Source organism: Trichosurus vulpecula, chromosome 1, assembly GCF_011100635.1.
Source record: "Trichosurus vulpecula isolate mTriVul1 chromosome 1, mTriVul1.pri, whole genome shotgun sequence".
Classification (NCBI taxonomy): Eukaryota; Metazoa; Chordata; class Mammalia; order Diprotodontia; family Phalangeridae; genus Trichosurus; species Trichosurus vulpecula.
Genome location: NC_050573.1, coordinates 179,087,188 through 179,112,850, shown reverse-complemented (window position 1 = coordinate 179,112,850; position 25,663 = coordinate 179,087,188). Strand labels below are relative to the sequence as shown.

General features: G+C 37.0%; 1 protein-coding gene across 2 annotated transcripts in view; it reads right to left on the bottom strand.

Moving 5' to 3' along the window:
• Nucleotides 1-25,663, bottom strand: part of HIVEP1 (HIVEP zinc finger 1) — a 182,445-nt gene that overhangs the window by 32,826 nt on the left and 123,956 nt on the right. For both annotated transcript variants that reach the window (XM_036752792.1, XM_036752783.1), the window contains exon 4: nt 19,037-24,951. In XM_036752792.1, the coding sequence (XP_036608687.1) occupies nt 19,037-24,951 (5,915 nt within the window). The remainder of the gene's footprint in view (nt 1-19,036; nt 24,952-25,663) is intronic.

Genomic DNA, 25,663 nt, shown 5'->3' with positions numbered 1-25,663 from the left:
AAATTCCTACTTCGCCCATATCACATCTTCTTTTATACCACAATAACTGGTATGGTCATATTATAATCACTATTAGACTGTAAAATCTTCAAGAAGGACTGTGTGACTTCACCATTTCTGCATCCCCAGTGCTTGGATATAACCATACCTTGGATACTAGGTATGTAACCAATGTCTGTTGAATGAAATTTCATCTCTCTGCTTGTGTGCTTCTCTCTGCTCATGTTTGTGTTTGTGTCTCTGCCTCTCATTCTATACACCTTTCCTAGTAGTGCCCTTTTCCCATTGTGTCCTTCTATCTTTCCCTTGTAAAGGCCTGTCTCAGCTTGGGAAAAGCAAGATGGAGTTAGGCTGAGAGATCACTTGTGGTTACTTTTAATTATTTTCTATCACATGTGAAATGTTGCACATTTGCAAAAGGTAGGCAGCAATCAATGGTGTACTCAGAAAGAAGATACAGTTAGAGAGATTGGTACCTTCCTACGATATTAACTACGACTCATCAAAAATGTTGACACAGCCTATGACAATTATAAATTCAGTCCTTACATTTCTGTAGCTGGGTATAGCACAATTTTGATAGCTGGTTCTCCGGGGAATCTTTTGTTTGTTTATTTGTTTATTATATTTTATTATGGCCAAAGAACACATGCTCTAACTGAGGGGAGTCCAACTTCTGCCCAGACCAAAGCTGCCAGGATACTAGAGAGCAAAAGGAGAAATATATTTAGGAAACTTTTATAATGTTTCAATTTTTCAATCTGCATGTTTGTCTGGGCCCCATACCCCTATGCAATAAGGAATGTGGAGTGTAGGCATATTTTTGTAGAAATTTTAAAGTAATCTCAATTACGTGGTCATACTTTATCATATAAATTCAACATGCTTCCCATAGTTTTAGTGACTATGACCTTGATTATTTCAGTATAGTTTTTCCAATGGGGATAAAGATAGATACTGGACATGTAATTTCACTGATAAAGGAAGTCCTAGATGAGGAAACGCCTTCAACCAATGCAGATCAACACCTTTTTTTTTTTTCAACTTGCAGTGTTGGAGAACTGCTTAGAACTCTCAGAGATCAAGCAGCTTGCCCAAGGCCACAGATCCAGTATGTGTCAGAGGCAGGAATGGAGCCAAGGTGTTCCAAGTTCTGAGCCAGCTCTCTTATCCTTTATGCCAGGTTCTCTCTCTTGGATTTTTCCAAAAAACATTTCATTAACATAAATGCCTAGATATTTAATATTAAGCTCTGGTTGATGGACTGTTGTTTATAACCCAGGATTTATTTACAATAGATTTTATGTTCCCTGCCTGATTTTAATTAAAAGTGAATGACAATTTCATATTTCCTTCTTTAACAAGCAAAAAGAACATTAAACAAAATAAGCTCTTTTTACTTATGTAACCAACTGATTATGCTCCTGTGGATCAGTGGCCTTGGTTAGAATAGCCCTTGTTTAAAAAACAAAAAAACAAAAAGGCGTCCCGGATGTTAGGAAGCTAAAATAACAATATTCCCAAAGTTGAATCAATTCAGCACTTCACAGTTTTCAAACCACTCCCACATTCTTCACCATCTTTACCTTAAATCCTATGAAGTAGGCAAGCGAGGGAAATTATTAGCCCCATTTTGTGGGTCAGAAAGCTGAGGCTCAGGGAACTTAAGGGACTTGCCTAAGGTCATGTAGTTAATAAAAAAAGAAAAAAGAGCTGAACTAGGATTATAATCTGGTCCTTGGGATCATAGACAATGTCAGTGACCAAGAGGAAAAGTTGTTGCCCTGGAATCAGAAGACCTGGGATTAAACTTGTTCCTCTGACACGACCCATGTGACCGTGGACAAGTCACCTAATTTCCTGGGGTCTCAGTGGTCTCCTAAGAAAAATGAACAAGTTGGCTTATATGGCCTATAAGGTCCTTCCCAACTCTACATCAATGATCTAATTTCAATTCTTCTGCCTTCAAAGTAAAAATTCAGCTCTTATGTGCATTTAAAACAAAAGAGTATGATCAAAATTATTTTATACTTCAAAGAGATGCAAAAATGCTGAAAAGGAAGAGAAAGAGAGACACAGAGAGAAAGCAGGTACAGAGGAGTCATCGTGCAGGAGGAAGATCCAGAATGGGGAAATAGTGAGGTAAAGCCGATCTCTCAAGCACAAAATTCCTCCACAAAGATCTAAAATACACATCAGACCAGGTCCTAACCAGTAAATCCAAGAAAAAAAATCACAGCAAGTTAGGTTTTTTCCAGCCCAGGTTGACAAAGGGAAGTGAAAGAAAGGTCTGTGGATACCGGGGACTGGATCGAGCCAGGAATATTCTGGACCATTCCAGCACCGGGACTGAGAGAGGGCTGATGCAGTGCACCAGGCGAGAAGAGATTCTGGACCCACAAAGATGGGTTCAACCCTGTGCAAGATGGAGAAATAGGTGTTCCTGATGATAGATCCAAAGTGGAACTGAGAGGGAACCAGAGTCTAGGGCTGGTATTCTACAGTGAGAGGTGATCCCAGGCACTGTTACGTAATGAGTCGGGAGCAAGTTTAGAAGCAAGTAGTGGCAGTGTGGCTCAGATGGCAGGAGCTGAGGGGAGTCTCAGCTCCAGCATTCAGCCAAGTCTGAAGCCTAAAGCAGAATATCCATGGCTAGAAACCAAGAATAAAGGGAAACATGCAGTTCTGTCAGTCTGAACCAGAATTTTTCATCTGACTGATAGTAGCTAAGTCCAGTAGTAGTCTACTGGAATTCTAAAGAGGAGCAAGCCCACAAATATGCAGAACTCAAACCAGGACAGTAGTAATCAGACTCCACTTCTGGATCAGAACAGTTTGGGAGCACTAAAAACATGGAGGTCTCCAGTCTAAACTGTCACTGAGATCCTGGAAAAACATAGTTCCCCAAGAAAGAAGCAGTAGGATCTAAGAGGTCACAAACTCAGCTTGGATATTCTTTCTATACACTCTATAAGTGTGCAGAGTCCAGCCCTAACAACAAATACAAAGTCAGGAAGTGGATTAAAGGAATGAATAAAGAAAAAAAAAACAAAAAAAGAATATTGCCATAAACAGATATTATGGTGACAAAGACGTTCAATACAAAAACTAAGAAGGCAATGACTTCAAAACAACTACAAGCAAAGCCTCAAATTAAAACACAGCTTGGGCACAAGCTGAACTAGAATTCCTGAAAGAGATGAAGCAAAAGTTAACAAAAAAATGAAAAAAGCTAAAAATTTATTTGTAAATGAAATGAGAACACTCGACTTAAAAAATGAAAAAGAAATGAGAGCTATGGAAGAAATAATCTGAAGAATTAGCAACTTGGCACAAGAAACATAAAACTTCACCCAAGCAACAAATTCTCTGAAAATGGCAACTGACCAAAAAGAAATTAATGATTCTGTGTGAAAAAAATAGTAAAACAAAGTCAAAAGCCTGGGGAAAAAATATCTCACAGCAAAGATAATTAACCTGGAAAATAAATCAAAGCGAGATAATTTTAAAATTGTACCATCTGAGACCCATGACCAGAAAAAGAGCCTAGACAACATATCTCAGATAAATCCTAAAAGAAAACTTAGGGTAAGGTAGAAATAGAAAGAGTCCACTGGCAACCTCTTGAGGGAAACTCTAAAATGAAAACTCCCAAGAACACCATGTGATATCCAGAGCTTCAAGGTCAAACAAAAAATACTGTAAGCAGCCAGAAAGAATTCCAGTACTGGAGAGCCACAATCAGGATCACACAAGAATTAGCAGCCACTATTACGAAGAAGATAACTTGTATTGTGATATTCCAGAAATCAGAACATAACAATAATAAACAACTTTGAAAGATTTAAGAATTCTGATCAACACAAAGACCAGCACAAATCAGGAGGACTGATGATGAAGCACACTACCTACCTCCTGAACATGGAGGAAATAGACTAAGGATACAGAATAAAACATTTTTTGGTCATGGAAAATGCAGCAATTTGTTTTGCTTTATGATAATATATTTACAAGGATTGTGTTTTTCTTTTTTTTTAAAGTGTGTAGGAAATGACAGAGATTTTTGTTAATTAAAATGAATTTAATTAAAAACATAAATACAACAATTTTACATGAGTTAAGAAAACACTAGATAAGAATATTGCATTTGATAGAGTTTTAACAGCAGGCTAAGAAAAGAGGAATCACTGTAAGTTTCACACTAGAGTTATATCAAGCATTTATCTAAAGGAGAAGAGATTTTTTCTGGAAGTTCTGTGTGCCAATAGTTGGAAGGATAAAATTTAAATAAAAGTTAAATATTTTAAAGGTTGAAGAAACAAAGAAAAAGGAGAGAGTCAAGTGACATGGCATCAGGAACAAAGGATAACATCTACAGAGAACACAGTTAACATATTTATTATATCTGAATGTTTCAAAGTAAGTTTGAGGCATAATTCATGCATGTGAATATTTTCCTAAGTGAATTAACTATTTTTAGGATGAAGATATCAAGGGAGCTGGGTGAACCAGTAGAAAAAGTGCTGGACCTGGAGTCAGGAAATCTAAATTCAAATTTGGCCTTAGATCCTCACTAGTGTTGAGACTATTGGCAAGAAACTTAACTACAGTCTGCCTCAGACTCCTCATCTATACAATAGAGAGAATAATAGTGCCTACTTCCCAGGATTGTTGTGAAGATAAATGAGTATTTGGAAAGTAATGTGCAAACTATAAAGTGTTACATGAAAGCTACTACTATTATTAAGCATTTTTCAACTTCTAGATGATATTACTACCTGGTTTATAGTTTTCTCTTGCAATTCTCAGTTCGTTAGGGTCATCAGCACTCAAAGTGATGACTCACCTGACTCCTTTACCATCACAGTTTTTTCCCTTTGAGGACTCAATTGACCTTAATCTCTAATCCACATCAATCACACACCAAGATGACTATATCCTGAAATAAATCATCACTTAGCATTGGTTTCCTTCTATGACTTCAAATTTAGGCCTTCTTCTCTATGGCTGCAACCTTCCTACTATCCTTACTTCTAATTAATTTGAACTTAGTGAACAAACTTCTTCAGGCTGAATGAGAATTTTAGTTGTTTTATGTGTTTGTTTTCACCAAGTATTAGCTATCAGGGATCCACGGTCAGCTATTCTATACCCCCCCCCCCCCGCCTGCCACTACCTTAACTCTACCTTGCCATCATTCCAGTCCTCCTTTTGTCTCCAATATCTACTGTTCAATGGCTATAGAATGTCTGAAGGCAAATTCAGAACCACATATTATTCTAGTTCTCCCATTTTTTCTGACCTCTCTTTCCTTGACTCTTCTCTTACTTGTATAGTCTAGTATCTATACTGTAAGTGTTCTCAGTGTAACACTGACTCTGTTACACTCTCTTTACACTTCTCCTCAGAGGATTGATCCACTCTTTTTCTTTTTAACAGCTTTGATTATCACATCTCTAAGGAGGGGAGGAAGGAGGGGAGGGAGAAGGGCAGGGCAAAAGATGGAAAGGAAAGAAAGGGAAGGGAAAAGAAGGGAATTTATCAGGTCTCCCAGATGCCAGGCCCAGTACTCTATGCATTGTGCCACCTAGATGCCTCTAAAATATGAGTATCCTTACTCTAAATGGTGTCTCAATTCTTCTTCCAAGAGGTATGGTATACTGAGGTTGAAAAATCTTAGGAGAAGGCAGAGATTTTGGTGGGGAGAATCAATGCATAAACATGAGGGAAAATGACTCCGTGTGGAATAGCTGGAGAGGAACCTAGAGGATTTTGAATAGAACGTTTGGCTCTGGGGAAATATGGAAGGAGTAAGGATTTGGATTTGTTATGTATGAGCTGTGAGGCTCCTATTAATAATGTTCGTGAAATAATAACAGCATTTTTGGAGACCATGATAAAGTCCTGGCAGGTATAAATATCTGACTGACATAGTTTTCAGTCCCAGTCTTTTTGATATGGAGTAGGAGGGAGAGAGGGAACTGAAGCGGGGAAAGGGCCCTGACAACAAAAGCAGCATTTGGCTATAACGGTTTATGTGTATATGTGTGAATTAGAGGGATGAGTTCAAAACACTTCAACATTCTATAACTCCTGCCAACATGTATATGGCCTAATCTTCCTAAAACATTTGCTTAGATCTTGTCACTTCTCTGTTTAAAATCCTTTAAAAGGCATATCCTGGTGAATAATGTAAAAATTTTGTAGCTTAGTAATCAAAGTTAGCCAAAATATGCTTTTACTTCCCTAATTCCCATTTCTCCAAAACAACTCTATTTAAGGCTGATCCACTATTCCCCTAATAAGCCATGAACATTTCAACCTTCTTACTTTCGTTCACACTGTTTTTCTGGTACAAAATTCTCTCCTTTCTCCTCTCTAAGTCATGAGACCAGCTTAAGTCCCACTTCCTCCTTAAATCTTTCTCAAACCTCTTCAGCTTGTACTGGAATATTATCACTGCCTGATATTAATTTGTTTTATGTTATATATATATGTATATATATGTGTATATATATACATATATGTATATATACATATATACGTATATATGTATACATGCACGCGCGCGCACACACACACATATATATATATATAATGTTTCTTAAATGAATGATCAAGATTCCTATAATTTTAATAGGGGGTCTAAGAATACTACTCACTGATCAGGCTGTGGTTAAGAGTTGGGCTCACTGCTACTTTTAGTTAATTATTTGCCACAAAGGTCAAATGAAAATGAGTTATCTCCCAGTACACTAATTCAACAGAAAAGTTCCACTATGCACTTTATATAGTGTCCTTTTATATAGAAAGAGAATTGAATTTAAAGTTCCATTATACTGAGATCACTTATTTTCTTAAGGCCTGAATGGACCATCTTGATGTTTATTAAGCTCCGTGGATTTTAATAAGAGGCTGGGTAGCCCTTTGTCGGAGATGCATTGGATGAGGGTTTTTACTAGATGCCTTGTAAGATACTTTCCATGTCTAAGATTCTGGGAGAGTTAGTATGGCATACAACAAAGAGCTTTAGAAATGGAGCCAAGAGACATTTAGGAACAAATGCAAGAATTCTCAGCTGTGTGACTATTAACAACTCTATGAATGTCAGTTTTCTCATCTATAAGATGAGGACAGTAATACTTGTTGTACCAAACTCACAGGGTGATTGTGAGGATGAGGCAAAAATATTTAGTAAATCTTAACACTCCATATAAATGCCACCTATTGTTATTAAGAAGGAAAGAATACAGACTTGCTAGTCTAGATTTTTAAGATTTTCAAAGCTCTTATCCAAGGGATAAGGCTACAACTTCTGAAGACTGAGTAGCTATCTCTCTTTGGTGGAACAATGATGATGTTGACAAAGATCTGTCAAATCTAATAACAAAAATATAATCCTAATGATTCATATAGGAGCAAACGTCATCACCATGAGAGATTGAGAAATGGCCTGAAAAAAGGTGATTTTGAAATCCTGATCAGAAGACAGTTTTTTTTTTCTTCTACCCCTGCTACTGATTAAAGTTATGAGCCTCAGAAGAGAAAAGGTAGACGTGAACATTGAACACCTTTCTTCAAAAGACAGGGGCAGGATAAAAATGATAGTGAAATAATTGGTATTTTTTTTCAAACTCTTTAAAACCCTAAACTTAAAAAAAGTAATTATGTACCAGATACATACAAGCTGATTCCACAAGAAACTAATTCCTCTCCCTCTAACACACATACATAAGGTAGAAAACAAACAAAAAGCATGAATTAACACTAGAGAACTTAACTACTTAGATCTCTAACTCAGCATACCCCTCCCCAAATCAAGCTCTTATATCAATGAGCATAAAAAAACCTTTAAAAAAGTTTAGGGAATCCATTATGTAGGTGGCTCAGCCCAAACACACTTCACCCCTAACCCCACCCATTAAAAAACAAGCATACACAGAGACACAGATTCTGCCCAACCACATGAAGGAAAGGAAGGAGGATGAAGGCAACTGACTAGGTTAGAAATATGCTGGTTTTCAGAGCTAGAATCTAAAGGGGAGCAGGGCATGGAACCCTAAGGAAAGGGGGCTGGGAAACCAGCCAGGAGTTACTCTTCTCCTGTTGGATATTATTAAGAGCAGAGATCTGGTCCAGTTAGCTATCACTTCACTTAATGCAAGAACTGTTAGGCCATCCAAGAGCCCATGACTGGGGTACTGCGCAATCACGGAAGGAGGGAGGTTAAGGAGAGAAGGACTAGAAATATAGGTTGTTGTATGTTTGTCCTTCGTTTTTGAAAAGGAGGATGACATCAAGGAAATGATGACATGACTCGCAGTTGACTTGTATTAGAGTTAGGGAGTGTTGTGCAAGGTCACCGGCCTCACTTTCTCCTCCAGAGCCATCTGGATCTAGTGACCAGATATTCATCAGGATGACTGGAGATGACCAAGATGCAATGGGAGACCCTAGCCCTTAAAAGAACAGCTCAAAGACAAGAGCAGGAGAAAAAAATTTGAATAAAAGCCTAGCTCACAGGCAGATAAGCCAACGGAGGATCCTAAAAACAAAAAGAATAAGAGGTAAAAAGAAAATACTTTAAACAAATATTACAATATCAATAAAAGTGAAACAATATTGCCTGGTAAAGGACAAAATCCTGTGGACTTCCAAGGAATCATGGAACAATAAGAAATTCCAGAATGATTCAAAAGAGAAATAAATGTTACAAAAGAAGCAATTAATAAAGAATTAAGGTCAGTTATTAGAGCTCCAAATGCAAATTTAAGAACATAGTATAGTAGGAAAAACCAAATGTATGACAGAGGAATCTATCCAATGTAGAAGCCATGTAGGAGAGAATAACATTTAAAAGACAAATTTGTGGAAATGCAAGAAAATTTGGCAGAAGATAAGCAAAAGATTATTTTAAAATATATGAATTTTATACAAGCCAAAGAGACTGACCTTGAAGACAATGGTACAGAAAGAAATTAAGTATTACAGGTTTCCTAGAAGAACGTTACAAATCAAAAAATCTAAATACCACAATGAACTAAAACTGTCTAGAACTTTAAAATATAGACAACCAAGGATAAAATGAGAGAATCCACATCACCAAAATAAAAATATCAAGCACATCAAACTTCAAGACATGTAGTGGTGACACTTAAGAATTTCAATGACATATAACTAAATTTTTAAGTGGCAAGAAAAAACTTCAGATTTGAAGGAAAGGCAATTCAAATAACATACGATTATTCCCCATTCAAGAGAAATCAGAGGAAAGAGTGGAACAGTACATTCCACAAAGCAAAGGCCCTCAAACTGCAACACAAAATGACATCCTGAAAACTGAGCCATTATAGTAAGCAGGGAAAAGATTGGATGTTCAACTCCCTCATTTCACATAAAAAGATGCATGAGAGATTCTTGTAGGTTAAAAAAAACAACTCACAAGAGGTGAGTATAACATGTCATTTGCAAGAAAAGTAAATAAACATATTATCAAGAAAAGTCTAAACAATTATCTCATGCTTAAAGGTGGTTGTTTTTTAAAGAGGAAGTATGAACTGTGGGGGTAACAGAAAGAAGAAAAAAGTACCATCAAAGGACAGATGGCCTACGGGGCTAAAAATTGAAAAGGAAATTAAAGAATCAGGAGAAGTTACAGTAGAAGTGTTGAACAGAGCATCTTTTGAGACTCCTAGAACTAACGTCTTTTGTGAGAGTGAACAAGACAAGTGAGAGTATCATAAATGAAGAGTGAAGGTGGAGGACAGAGGAGAACAAGAGATGCACCCCTACTAAGTCCATGGGTGAACAGTGAAAGCATGGCAATTTCTCTATTCTTTTCACAAGAGGAGGGTCTTAGGCAGAATAAAAGAAGCACAAATTAATGAAAAACTTAGCTATTTATCTCCTTTTATGAGATGAATCTTGTCCTAATACTTAAACTAGAGAAATAAAAAGCAAAGAAAAGGAAGATCATATTATCATTAATGAGTATTGCTTCAAAAACTAAATAAAATCCTAGCAAGAAAGATAATATTAATCTAAAAAATTACCCACTATGATCAAGATGAACTTATAATGGGAATAGAAGGATGGTTCTACATTAGGAAAAAAAACATAAATAATGATATTAAAAATAAATGCCCCCAAAGAATCAATAAAGAAGCTAATTGTGGCAATAGTTTCAGTAAAGTATTAAGATTTAAAAGAAATTCACAATAATCAGGAGGATTTCGATATGATAATAACAAAACATGAGATAAAGTTAAATATAAAGGGAAATCCCCCAAAACAACTACCAATTGCAAAAAAATACCAAATGATCAATCTAGCAGGACATAGCCAGGACTTCCATAGATAAAATCATAAAACACTATTTAAAGAAAAAAATAACTTAAATAACTAGAGTGCCCTTCAGTACTCTTGGTTGGGTGCCATCAATGGTACAGATTTTTGGTAGTGGCAATATATCAATGGAATCAAATCAACTTGTTAACTTGTTGATTTTTGTGGTTGCTGTTGATATATTAATCAAACTACTCAAGGTTTACTTTATGGAGCAAAATAAAATACGCCTTTTTATGGAGAACAAAAATATCTAGACTCTTGAGGGAAAAAATGGGAAACAGCATGTCTAGGCTCAAGACTGTATTTACCACAAAGTAGAAATTATAAAAACTATTTAATATTATTAATTTTTTTAAAAAATGTAGAACAGATAAGAAAAGGAAAAATCAGAAACAAGGGAAGCAACACTCAGTGGTTGATAAAAATTGAGAATATAAATTGCTTGGGGGAAGGACTCTATTTGACTAGGACTGACAGGAAAATTAGAAAACACTTTAGTAGAACTTACGTTTAGAATAACATCTTACATCATATACCACAAGCAGTTCAAAAAGGATGCCGAATCTAAATATTAAAGGTCACGCTACTTTTAAAAAGAGAAAAGAATGAAATACAGCAATTTTCACTGCTACAGTTGGGAAGTTCTTATTCAAAGATGGTTAGATATGGACAGCTAGGTGGCACAGTGAATAGAGCACCAGCCCTGGAGTCAGGAGAACCTGAGTTCAAATCCAGATTCAGACACTTGACACACTTACTAGCTGTGTGACCTTGGGCAAGTCACTTAACCCCAACTGCCCTGCCTTCCCCCTTCAAAAAACAAAGACGGTTAGAGTGCGTTGAACCTGGAATCAAAAAGTCCTTTGTTTGAATCCAGCACTTACTTGCTATAAGACCCTAGAAAGTCACTTAGTTTCGCTGGTTCTCAGTTTCTAAATGTGAAAAATGAGGAACTTGAACTCTATGACCTCTAAACTCTCTTCCAATAAATTCTATGATCCTATCTTCTTATAAAAGGATAGACATGATCACAAAAGATAAAAAAGACAACTCTGATGATAAATCTGAAACTGAAAAGCTTTTATAGGAATATGATGCGATATATAATGTAGGAATAAAATCAATGCACCCTAATATTAGAAGAGAAGCTGTGGACTGCTGAAAAACTGGATCAAAAAAGTGAGTCATAGTTCTAATATTGAAGATGCATAGGAATATAGGGAACAAATGCAGACATATATGACCAAAAGCTATTTCCTAATGGGTAAGTGGTCAAATATAACAGCAACGAACAGTTGTCCAAAGAAGTGCAAACTCCAGTGGCCCTGGAGTCAGGAGGACCTGAGTTCAAATTCAGATCCAGACATTTGACACACTTACTAGCTGTGTGACCCTGGGCAAGTCACTTAACCCCAACTGCCCTACCTTCCCCCACCAAAACAACAACAACAACAACAACAAGAAATGGAAACTATTAACAATCATATGGAAGTTTGATCCAAATTACCAATGATAGAGAAATGTAATCCAAAATAATTATCAAGTTTCACCTCATAACCATCAAACTGGAAAATATTTTAAAAACAGGACAATAATCAATATTAGAAGCGCTGTGTACACAATACACTCAGAGTATAACTGTGAGCTAGGCCAACCATTCTGGAAAACAATTTGGAATTAAAGTGACTAAAATGCACATGTTCTTTGGCCTGCATATCCTACTGCTGGCATTTACTTTAGGAAGTTCCTAAATGTACCAAATTATTTATAATAAAGCTTTTCAGAGGAGTAAAAAGAACTGAAAACAAAGTAAGATGTCAAGCATTATGGAACTGCTAAACAAATCATGGTACATGAATGTGAAGGGATATTATTTTCTAAAACAATGAATGAATATGAAAATAGCAAAACATGGAAGACTTGTACTAACTGTCTCAAAGTGAAGGAAGCAGAACCAAGAAAACAACATACACAATTACTGCAATAAGGTAAGTAGAAAGAATGAAAAAAAACCTAAATGTTGTGTAATTATATTGCCAAATTTGATCAGAAAGAGATGAAAAACTGCCCCTTTTTCCTTTTTTGTATAGGTGGTGGGAGAGAGGTAATCAATATGTATGTTGCAATCAATAAGAAACTTTTAAGGAACCAAGATGGCAAAGGACAGGTAACAACCTAAGTGAACTCTCCCAACATCCCCTTCCAAACAATTTTAAAATAATGCATCAAAAAGAATTTTGGACTGTCACAGCCAACAAAAGGTCATGATGAGACATATTTCCAGCCCAAAACAACTTAGGAGGTCAGTGGGAGAGGTCTAACACTATGGTGGGGGCTGGCCTGCAGCACAAGCAGCATCAGCACCAATGGTGGGTTTGGAGGTAGCTGCCACAGCAGCAGCAACAGCAGCAGCAACAGCAGCTTTGGGGTGTCTCCACCCAGAAATGGTAAGGGGATTAGGCAACTGGTCAGAAAGAGATTACAGTGAACCATTTGCTTGCACTGGGTACAAGGCCTACACTTGTGTTCTAACACAAGGGAGCAGGGGCCCTGGTTGCAGTTGTAGGGCAGAGAGGAGACTAGTACTTGCTGCTTCAAGGGAGCATGGGCCTTTCCTGGGTAAAGACCAGAACAGAGACCAAAACTGAAGCTTGGGACAGTGCCTCCCCACCCCCAGATGCATAGAGCCCAGCTATAACAAAAAATTCAAAGTCAAGAAACAGGCTGGAAAAATGAGCAAACAACAACAAAAGAACCTGACTATAAAAAGCTGCTATGGTTGCGGGGAAGATCAAGATACAAATCTAGAAGAAAACTACAATGGCAAAACAGCTACAAGCAAAGCCTCAAAGAAATAATGCAAAATAGACGCAAGCCCAACAAGAATTCATGGAAGGGTTAAAAAAAGCCATAAGACAGAAAAATGGACAAAGAAAGGAAAGTAATGCAAGAAAATTATGAAAAGAGACTTAACAGCTTGGTAAAAGAGGCACAAAAAATACTGAAGAAAACATTTTAGAAAACAGAATTTGCCAAATGGTAAAAGAGGCATAAAATTCAATGAAGAAAGGAACAACTTCAGAATTAGCTAAATGGAAAAAAATAGGTACAAAAGCTCACTGAAGAAAATAATTCTTTAAATATGAGAACTGGACAAGTAGAAGCTAATGATTCCATGAAACATCAAGAAACAATAAAACAAAGTCAAAAAATGAAAAGAAAATGTGAACCTCATCAGAAAATGGATCAAGGAGAGATAATTTAAGAATTAGTAGACTACTGGAAAGCCATAATGGAAAAAAAAAGCCTAGACATCATATTTCAAGAAACTATCTAGGAAAACTGCTCTGATAACCCAGAACCAGAGAGTAAAACAGAAATTGAAAAATCCACCAGTCACCTCCCAAAAGATATCCCAAAATGAAAACTCTCAGAAATGTTAGTACCAAATTCAAGACCTCCCAGCTCAAGGAGAAAATATTGTAAGCAGCCAGAAAGAAACCATTTAAATATCATGGAGCCACAGTCAGTATCACACAACATTTAGCTGCTTCCATGTTAAAGGAGTGGAGGGCAAAGGAGTTAGGATTAAAAACAAGAATAACCTACCCAGCAAAACTGACTGTAATCCTTCAGGAGAAAAAAAAATGGGTATTCAATGAAATAGAAGATTTTCAACCATTTCTAATGAAAAAACTAGAGCTGAATAGAAAATCTGACATTCAAACTTAAGACTCAAAACAAGCATAAAAAGGTAAACATGAAAGAGAAATTATAAGGGATTTAATATGGTTAAATTGTTTATATTCCTGTATGGGAAGATGATACATGTAACTCTGAAAAACTTTATCATTATTAGGGCAGTTAGAAATTCTACATAGAGGACACAGGTGTAAGTCAATTATGTTGGTATGATGTAAAAAAAATATGAAGGGAAAATAAAGAGGGATGCATTGGGAGAAGAGGGAAGGGACAAGAATCAGGAAAATTATCTCACAAAAGAGGAGCACAAGGAGGAGCTTTTACAGTGGAGTGGAAAATGGGGGCGGGGGTTTTGGGTAACATTTGAATATCACTTTTATCAGAATTGATTCTTAGAAGGAAGAAAAAAAATATGTGTGTATGTGAGTGTTTATGCCTTCTTAATAGGTGGGGGAGGGGCTGGAAGGAGAGAGAATTTGGAATTCAATTTTTCAAAAAGAATGTTGAAAATAAATAATAAATTCCTTGAAGGGGGAACCTTTTAAGAACCTATGTGGCAAGCACTGTGCTAACACTGGAAATAAAAAGGCTAGAGTGAACTTTCCCCTGCCCTTGAGTAGTTTATCATCATCATCATCATCATTTTCATCATCAACAACTTCTTCTTCTTCTTCTTCTTCTTCTTCTTCTTCTTCTTCTTCTTCTTCTTCTTCTTCTCCTTCTTCCTTTTTTTTTCTCTCTCTCTCCTTTCTCTCTCTGGCACAAGCAGCTGATGAATCAGGGTGGTGGTTGACCTAAACCTTGAAGGAAACAGGACAATCTAAGAGACAGATGTGAGGAGAAACTGTATTCCAGGAATAAGGGACAGCCAATCCAAAGGCAGAGTCAGAAGAGAGAATGCCTAGTGAGAAGGCCAGTTTGTCTAGAAAATAGTGCACAAGAAGGAGTTTAATATATATATATATGCCTATATATGTATATGTAAATACAAATGTATATGAGCAAATATGTATGTGTCTTGGAAACAGGCTGCCCAGGCATTTAAATGGCAAACAGAGGAATTTATATTCAGTCTTAGAGGAGATACTGAATGATATTTTGGGAAAATTATTTTGACAGCTCAGGATGGACTGGAAGGAAGAAGACTTATTACAATATTACTTTTAAATAATCCACGTGAGAAGTGATGGGGGCCTGAACTACAACAGTATAAGTGAAAGGAGAGAATGAATCCAGCGTGAGAAACGTAGGAATAGAATTGACAAGATTTGGCAACCGGGTGGACATAAGTAGTTAAGGAGAAGAGTCAAAAAGGACTCCAATGATATATATCTTGGTGACTAGAAGGATGGTGGTAGCCTTGACAGAAAAAGAGAAGCTAGGAAGAGAGTTGGCTTCATGGGGAAAGATGTTTAATTCGGTTTTGAACATGTTTGGTTGGAGACACCTATGAAACATTCAGATGGAACTCAGAAGATGGAATAAGGGTAGATAGATAGATCGTGTAGTCAATCTACATACAAATGATAACTGAATTCACTCAAGCTAATGAAGTCACCAAAAGAGAGACAATATACAGAAAGAAAAGGACCCAGGACATAGCCATAGAGCACATCCACAGTTAGGGGGTAGTATATGGTTGATGATCCAGCAAAAAAGACTCATAATGAGTAGTTAGTAGGCAGGAGGAGAACTGAGTGAGAACTGTATCATGAAAATGCAAAGAGGAAAAAGTATACAGGAAGAGAAGGTGGTGGAGTTTCAAATGCTAGAGAGAGATCAAGAACAATGAGGATTGAGCAAAGGCTCTTAGATTTGGCAATTAAGAGCTCATTGGTAACTGTAAAAAACAGTGAATGATGAGGTCAGATTTCAAAGGCATGAAGAATGAGTAGATAGGAAGTGAAGGCAATGAGAAAAGACAGCTTCTGAAACAGCGAGACAGAGAAAAAAGACAGACAGAAAGATTCCCCAGAAAAGAAAGGGATGTTAGGGGAAGTAATCTGGAGAAGAAAGTGATTGGCCTTGGCATGGACAATTACCGCCTCTTAAATTGAAAGACTTAAGTAAAGAAGAAGGAGAATATAGGAAATGCTGTCAAGGGACTTTGGATTGTAAATAAAGAAAAAAGCTTTGGTAAGAAAGAGGGAAAATAGGACTTTTGTTAGGAAAACAGTACAACCAAATATTTCCTCCCAAGAAACTACTTCTGCTACACATTCTTCTGCAGATAATCATACATTTGAATAATTTTCTTCTTGAATATAATAATAAATTTCAACAGTTTCTTTATTAAAGAAGGCTAAGGCAGCACGATGGCCTATAGGATAGAGTGCTGGGCCTGGAGTCAGGAAGACCCTAGTTCAAATCCAGACTCAGATACTTCTTAGCTGTTTGAATATACTTCTTAGACCTTTGCAAGTCACTTAACCATTGTGTGTCTCAGTTTCCTGAAGTGTAAAGTGGGGATAACAAAAGCTCACAGAGTTGTTATGAGGATTACATGAGATAATATGTGTAAAGTGCTCTAGTGCTTGGCACATAGTTGGTACTTAATAAAGACTTATTCCCCTTAAAGGAAGAAGGATGACGATTTCAAGACAATAGTTTCATAATCTGATATGATTTGAAGGTGAGTCATTAAAAAACATTTAGGGTAAACAGGCACGTCTATCATATGAACTATTTACAGATTCTGTTTCCTGTACAAAATGAAAAAGGAAAAAAAGGGGTAAAAATTCGGCATTTATTTTCACTGCTCAGAATACAGTAAATGTGCACACATATGATCAATAGATCATATGATCATTGATTTAGAAATGGAAAGGACCTCAGAGGCCACCAGTTCAACCTCCATTGCCCCAAGCTCCAAACTTACTAAACTGGGGCCCAGAAATATTCAGCAACTTAGTTAAGATCACATGCAAGAGATGGGATTTGAATTGAGGACTTCTAACAACAAATCCACTGCTCTTTTCACTGTACCACTCTGCTAGGTCTGTGTTTGTGAGTGTGTAGGAGTATATTTGTTTTAATATCTGGTACCAATAACTCTGCAGCAAGCAACTAATATTAATTACTAAAAATATTTTAGAATGTTTGAGGGGAAGAGGGAAGGTACCAGGCATGTCATTTCCAACAATACAGGTCATCAACTGCTAAGGAACTCAAGGTCTTCAAGGCCTGAGGGGCACTGAGAGAATGAGAGAGCAAGTGATTTGCCTAGGGTCACATGACTGATACAGGGCTTGAACCCAGCCAGGAAAAATCCAAAGCCACCTCTTTGCAGTCTCCCAATTTAGAATTGCTGACTTTAAACAATTGTCTCTCTCTTTTTTGAACAATGTTTAATTTTTTAAAAGAAAAACAATTAGCTAAATAAGGGCTTCACAATTCTCTCTGTTCAAATTTAAAGAAAATGTTGTTTCTCAATCGTCAATCTATAGCTCTTGCCCAATAAATCATATTGTTGAACATGAGAGGTATATAAACACCTTTAAGCTGAAAATGTCTAAGAAATAGGGTTATTAAAAGAGTGTCTTTCAATTTCTGATACCTTCAGAGTCAAAATTCTTGTTCTAAAAGCATGAATGACAGTGTGGAAACAACTATAGTTTCCTATCCACAGGGGGACTATTAAAAAAGAAAAAATGAAGTATATTCATGATGAGCAATTTTCTAGACGCTATCTCACATCCCTTCCCCACAAAGCAAATCTGATAAATTCACTACAGTGTTAGAAAACAAAAGATTATAAATACCTTCAAAAATGCAAAGCCAACATAAAAAATCAATTTGAGGTACTGTATATGTCAGAATTCAGTTCTATAGACACATATTTTTTAAAAATGTCCAAGAGAAAGGCTTTAAAAAGTGTCACATCTGATTTTCAGAGATAGGCACAAGATAAAGGGTATGCAAATTCTCTCAAAAGTAGTCATCCTATGGTTTGGTTCTGAAATGTCTTTATCTGAGGTGTCTCATATTTGTGACCAACAATTTTACTAAGCTATTCAACAACAACTTAAGACTAAAGTCAAATATGCAACAACAACAAAAGACATACATAAACATAAACCTGAATATGTCTTACTCTGATAGCAAACGTCCTTAGAGTACTCTGCCTAAATGAGGGATAATTCTAAAGGGAAATGACCTGCGTCTAAGGGGAGAAGCCCTCACATCTCATCCATGCAAGTTCTGACATTCAAGATTTTCATAAACTTCTCCTATTAGAAAGTTATCATTCATGTCTACTTCTCCTTATCCTGCCTGTTAAATGTGCTCTTTCTTTAAGGTTCTGTCTTTGGTCCTCTTTTCTTTCTACAATCTTTTTCTAGATCATCTTCTTTTCTCTTGTAAAGATTACGCTATCACCTTTATGTGGATAATTTCCCAAATCTTTAGCTATAGCCTAGACTTCCTTCCCCAAGCTCCAGACTCACACTTCCAAAGCTTCTGCTGCATAGCTCTACTTGAAAGACCAACCAGGATCCACACTCTACATATTTCACCTGAACTCGCAATTGTCCCTGGGTGCCCACCTCCTTTACTACCCCAATCAGTTCTTCTCATCGGCCACCCTTTAACATCAACCGGAATCACCTTTGACTTCCTCCTTCATTTCACACACACATATCCAGTTACCTAGCTACTGATTCTACCTTCACAATGTCTCTTATCTGTGCCACTCTACTACCACTGCCCTAGTTCAAGTCTTCAACATCACTCACCAGACTAAGATATTAGCTTCTCCAAATTATCAGTATCAGAAAATCTAACAAGATAGACTTATTGAAAGGCCTGAAGTTACTTAGTATAGTACATTATGACAAATGTTATCCTTTTGCTTAGATAATTACCTACATAATTAGGGCAGGTTTCAGTAGTTTAAATGTAAACACATTATTTTCCAGTTAAACACTTTAGAAGTACAAAGAAATTAATTATATGAACTGTTTTTAGAAAATAATTACATGTGAAGTACCTTGCTTAAGTTGTTTTTCCATTTGCTTGAATAGACCAGTACATCTGATTTAGAATGAGAAGTTATTGCTTGACTATATAGGGATTTTCCAAACTTCTGTTTTGAATTAAGGAGAGAAAGTGCAACTTTTGTAGGCAAACCAAGTGGATTTGGATTACTGGAACTAATGTTCCACATTGAATATGCTGAAGTTTTTTGGTCATTTTGAGGCAAATGTAATGGCTTCCGTTTTACAAGGTAACACCATGTAAAACTTGTTGTAGTCTTTAGGCTTGGAAAGGATAGCTGCTGTACATCTCCTGAATGAAATGCTGAAGAAGTAGTTAGCTCCTGGACACTCAGTTTGTTACACTTGTTCTTAACCACTGGGGATATACTTTCTTGGTTACTGTTTGCGCTTTTCAAAGGAGAAATTTGAATATTTTCTGGTGAAGATGAAGGTGAATTTCTAGCTGCAAGATTTAGAGATATAGAAGATTCAATGTTTCCTAATTCTGGCAATTCTTTCATATGTTCTACAATTTCAGATTTCAAATTCGTTGAAGAGGTACTGACTGGCAAACTATCTGTCCAACTGTCCGGGTCACTGCTACTTCCAGGTTGTGAAATAATTTCTTGATCCAATAAAACACCTTCAAGGGGCTCTGTAGTACAAACCTGTCTCACCAAAACAGGTTTTTTATGTTTATTAGAATCACTACTTTTCACATTCAACAATTGTAATGATCGCATGTCTGTTATACAAACAGCACCATTTTCATCCTTAGCTCGCTTCTGTTGTTTCTCCATGGCAATATCTAAACTATTGGCTGGGGAAAGCATTCTTTTACTTGATGCTGATGCTTCTGGGTGAGGAAAAAGACCACTGACGGGGATTTTCTGAATTATAGTCGAAGATTCTGATAGTGATGAGACTCGGCCTATCTCAGAAAACACATTTTCACTAACAAGCTGTTTTTGTGAGTTTGGCAAAGGATTCTGGGGATCCTGGTGGGATTTTGGCATCTGAATTGCACTTTCTGATGTTGGCACTGTAACCATATTTGTCTTGCAAACTGGCTGATTTGATTGATCCTGGGTTACTAAAATTTGTGGAAGGGATGTAACAGTAGCAAGATTATAGGGTGGTACATTACCCTGAATATGAACAGGAATCACAAAAGGTGATGTCTTCTGTATTTGACTGCACAAATGTCCAGGTTTTAGAGGTGGCAAAGGGCAAGAAGCAGATGTACTAGGTATTTTTAATGAAGTTACACTTTGGTCCATACTAACTAAATTTGGATGAACTTGGTTTGACAAGGCATTTATGGAATTTGAATGTGACTGATTTGAATGCAGAGTTTTAAAGTGAAGTTGATACTTTGGGGCAAAGCAATCCTCACTTTCAGAAGACAAATGTGTGGCGGAGACAGTGTCTGATTTTTTACTTTGTGTGGTCACTTCAAAAGAAGTTTGCATATTTGGGTGTTCAGGGGTAAGATAAATTTGATTTGTTAAGTTGATACCTACAAGTTGCTGGGGGTCTGTAGAAACAGAATTTGAGATTACTGGTTCCGAGTCTTCAACTTGAATCTGGGAATGCAAGGATTTTGAAGGAGATTTACTAGAGATCTGAGATCTATGAAATGTCACTGCGTTTACATCTGATACAAGCGTATATGGGAAAGGTGATGGTATTACAGGAGGCAGATGACTATCTGGAGCTATGTTTAGAGATATTTGACGTACAAGAGGTCCCCTCCTTCTTTCTAAAAGAGGCACATGTCCTGTAATTCCAATGCCAGTAGGAGACTTCAGAGTCTGTATCTCCGCAAGTGGAATAGATTTGGATGGAGATGTGTTGCCACAGTCAAAAGACTTACTTCTAAAGTCAGAGACCTCCATAGATGGCTGTGTGCAATTAATTTGTTCTGAAGCAGCTCGTCTCATTTCCCTGTAAGAAGTTCCTGGCACACTCAATGTTTGTGAACCAGCTGGAATCATAAGGAGCTCTGATTTATTTATAATTTCAATTTTGGAGGTAGTCTCAATTTTAGAACCTTCATCTATATCTAAAGAAGCTGAGAAACTTGAAGCATGTGATAAACTGCTCTCTCTACTTAGGCTCCTAGAAAGGGTAGAATCAAAGCTTGATTCGGCAGAAGAGTGGTCCATCTCAGCTAGACGGATCCTTTTCTTTTTGGGTGGCAGTTTCTCTGTTGGCAATTTTGCCAAAGTTTCACTCCGTTGAGGCCAATTAAATTTTTCTGTTTTTTCTTGATCATTACTTTGGGCTTCATGGTCACGATCTGGTTCTTCTGTGACCAATATTTCAGGGACTTGTATATTATGTTGGCGAACCAGTCTTGACTGTATCAGCACATTTCTTTCATTTGAAACCACTCTAGGACTTTCTTGAAATTCTACTCTAGGTGAATCTGACAACACAAGTTGGGGATGGTAAACAGCACTCCCAGGAATACATCCATCCTCTTGAATAATTCTAATTGTCTTCAAAGGCCCATGCTTCATTGATCTATTACACTCTTGCAAAGAAATTGGGGAACTTCTTTCAAAAGGTTCAGATTTTTCAAAGGAAGTAGGTCTGCTTAGTGAATTGGTGTGCTGTATCACTGAAATTCCAGTCCCTTGCCTTTTCAGCTCTATCTTTTCCGGGGTAATCGAATTTATTTGCTTTTCCACAATGGGAGAGAGTTTGGGTTCAATAGTCTGTTCTGTGCTCCTAGTAACAAGCTGAATTTGAGATTTTTGCAATGTTACACATCCAGACTGTTTTCCACTTGTGTCAACATTATGTTTAGACAAACTAGCACTTCCTGAAATATTCTGACACTGTATACCTTCTAAACTTTTTGAAGCAATTCCACTTTCATTTTGTTGAAGCTCATCATCATCTCCAACACTTTTCATTTTCCTTCTTTTTCTTATCTGGGGTGTCTGTTCCCAGACTCCAGATGAACCGGCCATTCTATAGTGCAGGATTGGAGGTTGTGTACTACTAGACACTGGACTGTGTTCAGCTTCTCGCATAGCTACCTTTGTTTTTGGTCCATGTAACTCTGAACAGTAAAATTTCTTGTGATTTTCAAAATTTTCCAGTTTTCTATATCTGTTTCGACAGGTTTCACACTCAAACATTGTTCCTCGGCCTTGGTGGGATTTCTTTTTTTCCAAATTTGATCCTTGTGCAAATGACTTACTTCTTGGCAATAAAGTTTCATTAGAAACATTACATCCAAGATAGCCTTCATCTGAAGCATGTGTTGTTCCAAGAACATGATTTTCATTTGAAGAAGAATCTTCTATTGCTGTCTGTCTCACAAGAGTACGAGGATGTCCACTTTGTTGTACTGAAGAATTAGGTCCTGATACAAAGACATCATCATAAAAAGAGCCAATTTTGTCATCAAATGATTGACTTCCTCTTAGTGGATGAGGAGGTGGTATTATACTTGCAGGTATAGCTGAATAACCTGTAGTAGGCATAGAATTACTTCTGGTTATAGGTAAACAATCAAGGGAAGGTACAGACAAAAGAAAAACTTGTTTAGATTTCTCAGTAGGTGTAAAAGGGGACTTTGGTATATCAGAACTTGAGCTAGTTCTCCTTCCCATGGGTTTTAGGTCAAACTGGAAAGAATCTTTAAATATATATGATTTTGGTGAATCTATACTGCCTCGTCTAGAGAGAGAGGTTCTTCTTGGTTTCACACTATCTAGCTGCTTGTCATCTACCAAGGCTTCATTATCTGATATTAACTTTGATATGCGTTCTTCCAGTGTTTTTGTGGCCATTGGTGGACGCATTTGACCAGATAAAATCAATGCTTTTTCACCAGAGGCTGTTTGTGGAGCAGAAGGTGGTGTTGTACTGACAGGAACTGTATAGGGTCCATTATTTTTACTTGGATCTTTTTCAGTGGTGGGTAACACTCTTACAAAGGGAGGAGGTGGACTCATTGTCTGATCAGTACTTTCAGAACGTGAAAAGTAACCTGAATCTGTACTTCCTAAACTTCGAGGACTCAGCAAATGCTTTCCTTGTTGCTCTTGGGAACAATCAGTAGCCTGCTGCCTTTGTAGTTGTGCATGTATTGGTCCTACATGAGACTCTTGCCTTTCTTCCGACTGTGAGACATCCCCTTTCTGGTGGGACTTATCATCAGTCTCTGAAGAAGACACATTATTTAAATTTGACTTTGTATTTGTGACTTGAATGTCCCTTGATTTTTGTGTATTAGGAAGTTCAGGAGTGGAATCTATAACTTTTGGACTATCTGCTCTTAAAGGGGAAATGTTCACTGGGTGAACTACTACTTTAGGTAATGCTGTTCTTCCTTGTGATTCTGAAGATTTTTCCTGTATTGAAAAGTCACCTAATACATGATCTGGATTGCTTGGAATAGAACTTGATTTCTGTAAAGTTTCAGAATTTGATATAATTTTCATTATTTGTGTAGACTCCAGTTCTATGGAACCTTGATCATCTTGTCTTTCAACAGCAATACCTTCATCCTCACTTTCACCACTTTCTTCAACATCTGAATGAATATTAAGTGCTTTAGCTGATTCATGTGATAGAAATAAACCACTTGAATCTGGCTGTAAGACAAGTCCCAGTTTGATAGCATGTGCATGAGATTTTTTGTGCTTATATAAATTGCTTTTAGTCTTAAATGAAAATCCACAAGTCACACAAGGATAGGGCCTTTCTCCTGTATGGGAGCGGATATGCTTTAGAAGAACACTAGGTTTTGCACATGCCCTACTGCAATATTCACAAATATATTTTCCTTGCTTTTTGGGCTTCTGATCTTTCAAAATTAGATTATACATTTGTTCCACACTGTGATTAACAATGGAAGCGACTTGAGCTGAATTATACATTGGGGCTATAGGTAACTGTGTGGAATTGGTTGGACTTACTGACATTGGTGAAGAAGAATCCATTGGCTGGTTTTGAGGAATAACCTGAGATACATTAGAAGATGGGGTATGATTTATAGAAGACGTGACTGCTATATTGTATACTTGTGGGATTTGGGGATTATCTTGACTTTGCTGATGGGTAAGCGATCTAGTAAATCCTGGACATACGGAAAGTTGCTGATTATGTTGGCTAGATTTGGAAACAAATTGTTCATGGATAGTATATGAAGGAGAAACTGACTGAACTGGTGCTTGTTCATCCTTGCCAGCAGCAGACACATGTACAGTTTGTAAGGTACAAGGAGAAACCTGTGAATCAGGAACAAATTCTTGGTGTGACAAAGAGTGATTTGGAGTACTCTGACTGTGTTTTAGTTTAGAAGGAGATCGGGCAACTTTATTTGGTCTCAGTTTTTCTACCTTTATAGCACAGGAAGGCCCCTTTTGTGATAAGGTACTCAGTTCTGGCTCCATGGCTTTCAATAAGACATCAAATGCAGTGCTTGTGTATGAAGATGAAGTAGTACTACAATTAAAAGTAATACATTCACTGTTGTCAGTCTTAGTCATACTTGACATAGAACTAGAGACACACTGTTCATCGGGCAAATTGAACTCTCCTGAATCAGAGCCTTCTGATCTCCACTTGCATAATTCCAAGGAATGCTGTGATAAAGACAACTTCTTTGGGGGCACTGATGTTTCAGCTTTTGAGGCTTTGGTTGTCACTACAAGTGTTTCCCCATTTTGTTTGGTAAATTGTTTCCCATTTTCTACTGGAAGGTGATTCTCTTCCTTTTGGTATTCTGAAGTCCTATGAAGCACATTAAAAGATTGCTCTGTGTTTTCCTTAAGCTTTGTTTGAAGAGGATTTCTCAGGGGTGATTTTGGTATTTTTTTCAGATGGTTTTCAGTTACAATCTTTTTCCGTTTCACACCTTTAACTGTGTCTGTTGTTCCTTTAACACCAGTCTCTAAAATGTCTGTGGGGGGGAAACGGAAAAAAAATTTTTTTAATTGGAATAACTTTAAAATACCCTCCTATAATAACAACAAAAATGAAGAACACAATAGAATTGTGAAAAATGAGACAAAATTCAAGTAAAATGCAAATGATACTAGTTCTTAATATTCTGGACAATTCTTAACACTTAGAGTATTCTTAGGATCTTTGCAGACAGAATTACTGTGCTACTGCAGTGAACTCCATATAATTTTTGATTGGACCCACTTATCAGTTAAAAAAATGAATATATAGCCTTAACATGAATCATATACATTTAGCATCAGATTATCCTGTATGTTATAAAATGAATACAAAAATTGAAATTTTAAAAGGGATAAAGATAAATGTTTGATCCTAAAGAGCCCAAGGATTTTTTGTGTAAGGAGGGAGTGACATAATCAGATCTATACCTTAAGCAGTATCACTTTGGTTGCTCTGTAGAGGATGGATTAGAAAGGAGGGGAGACCAATTAGAAGTGATAAGGACTTAGGTGGTGGCTGTGTAGAGAAAAATACAGATGCATGAGATTTTGTGGAGGGAGAAATAACAAGATTTGGCAAATGTCTGGCATCTGGCATGTAGGATGAGAGTGAGATGCTGGAGAATGACACTGAAATTGCAAGGCTGGATGACTTGAAGATTGGAGGTGCCTTCAATAGTAATAAGGAAGTTCAGAGGAGGAGGAAGG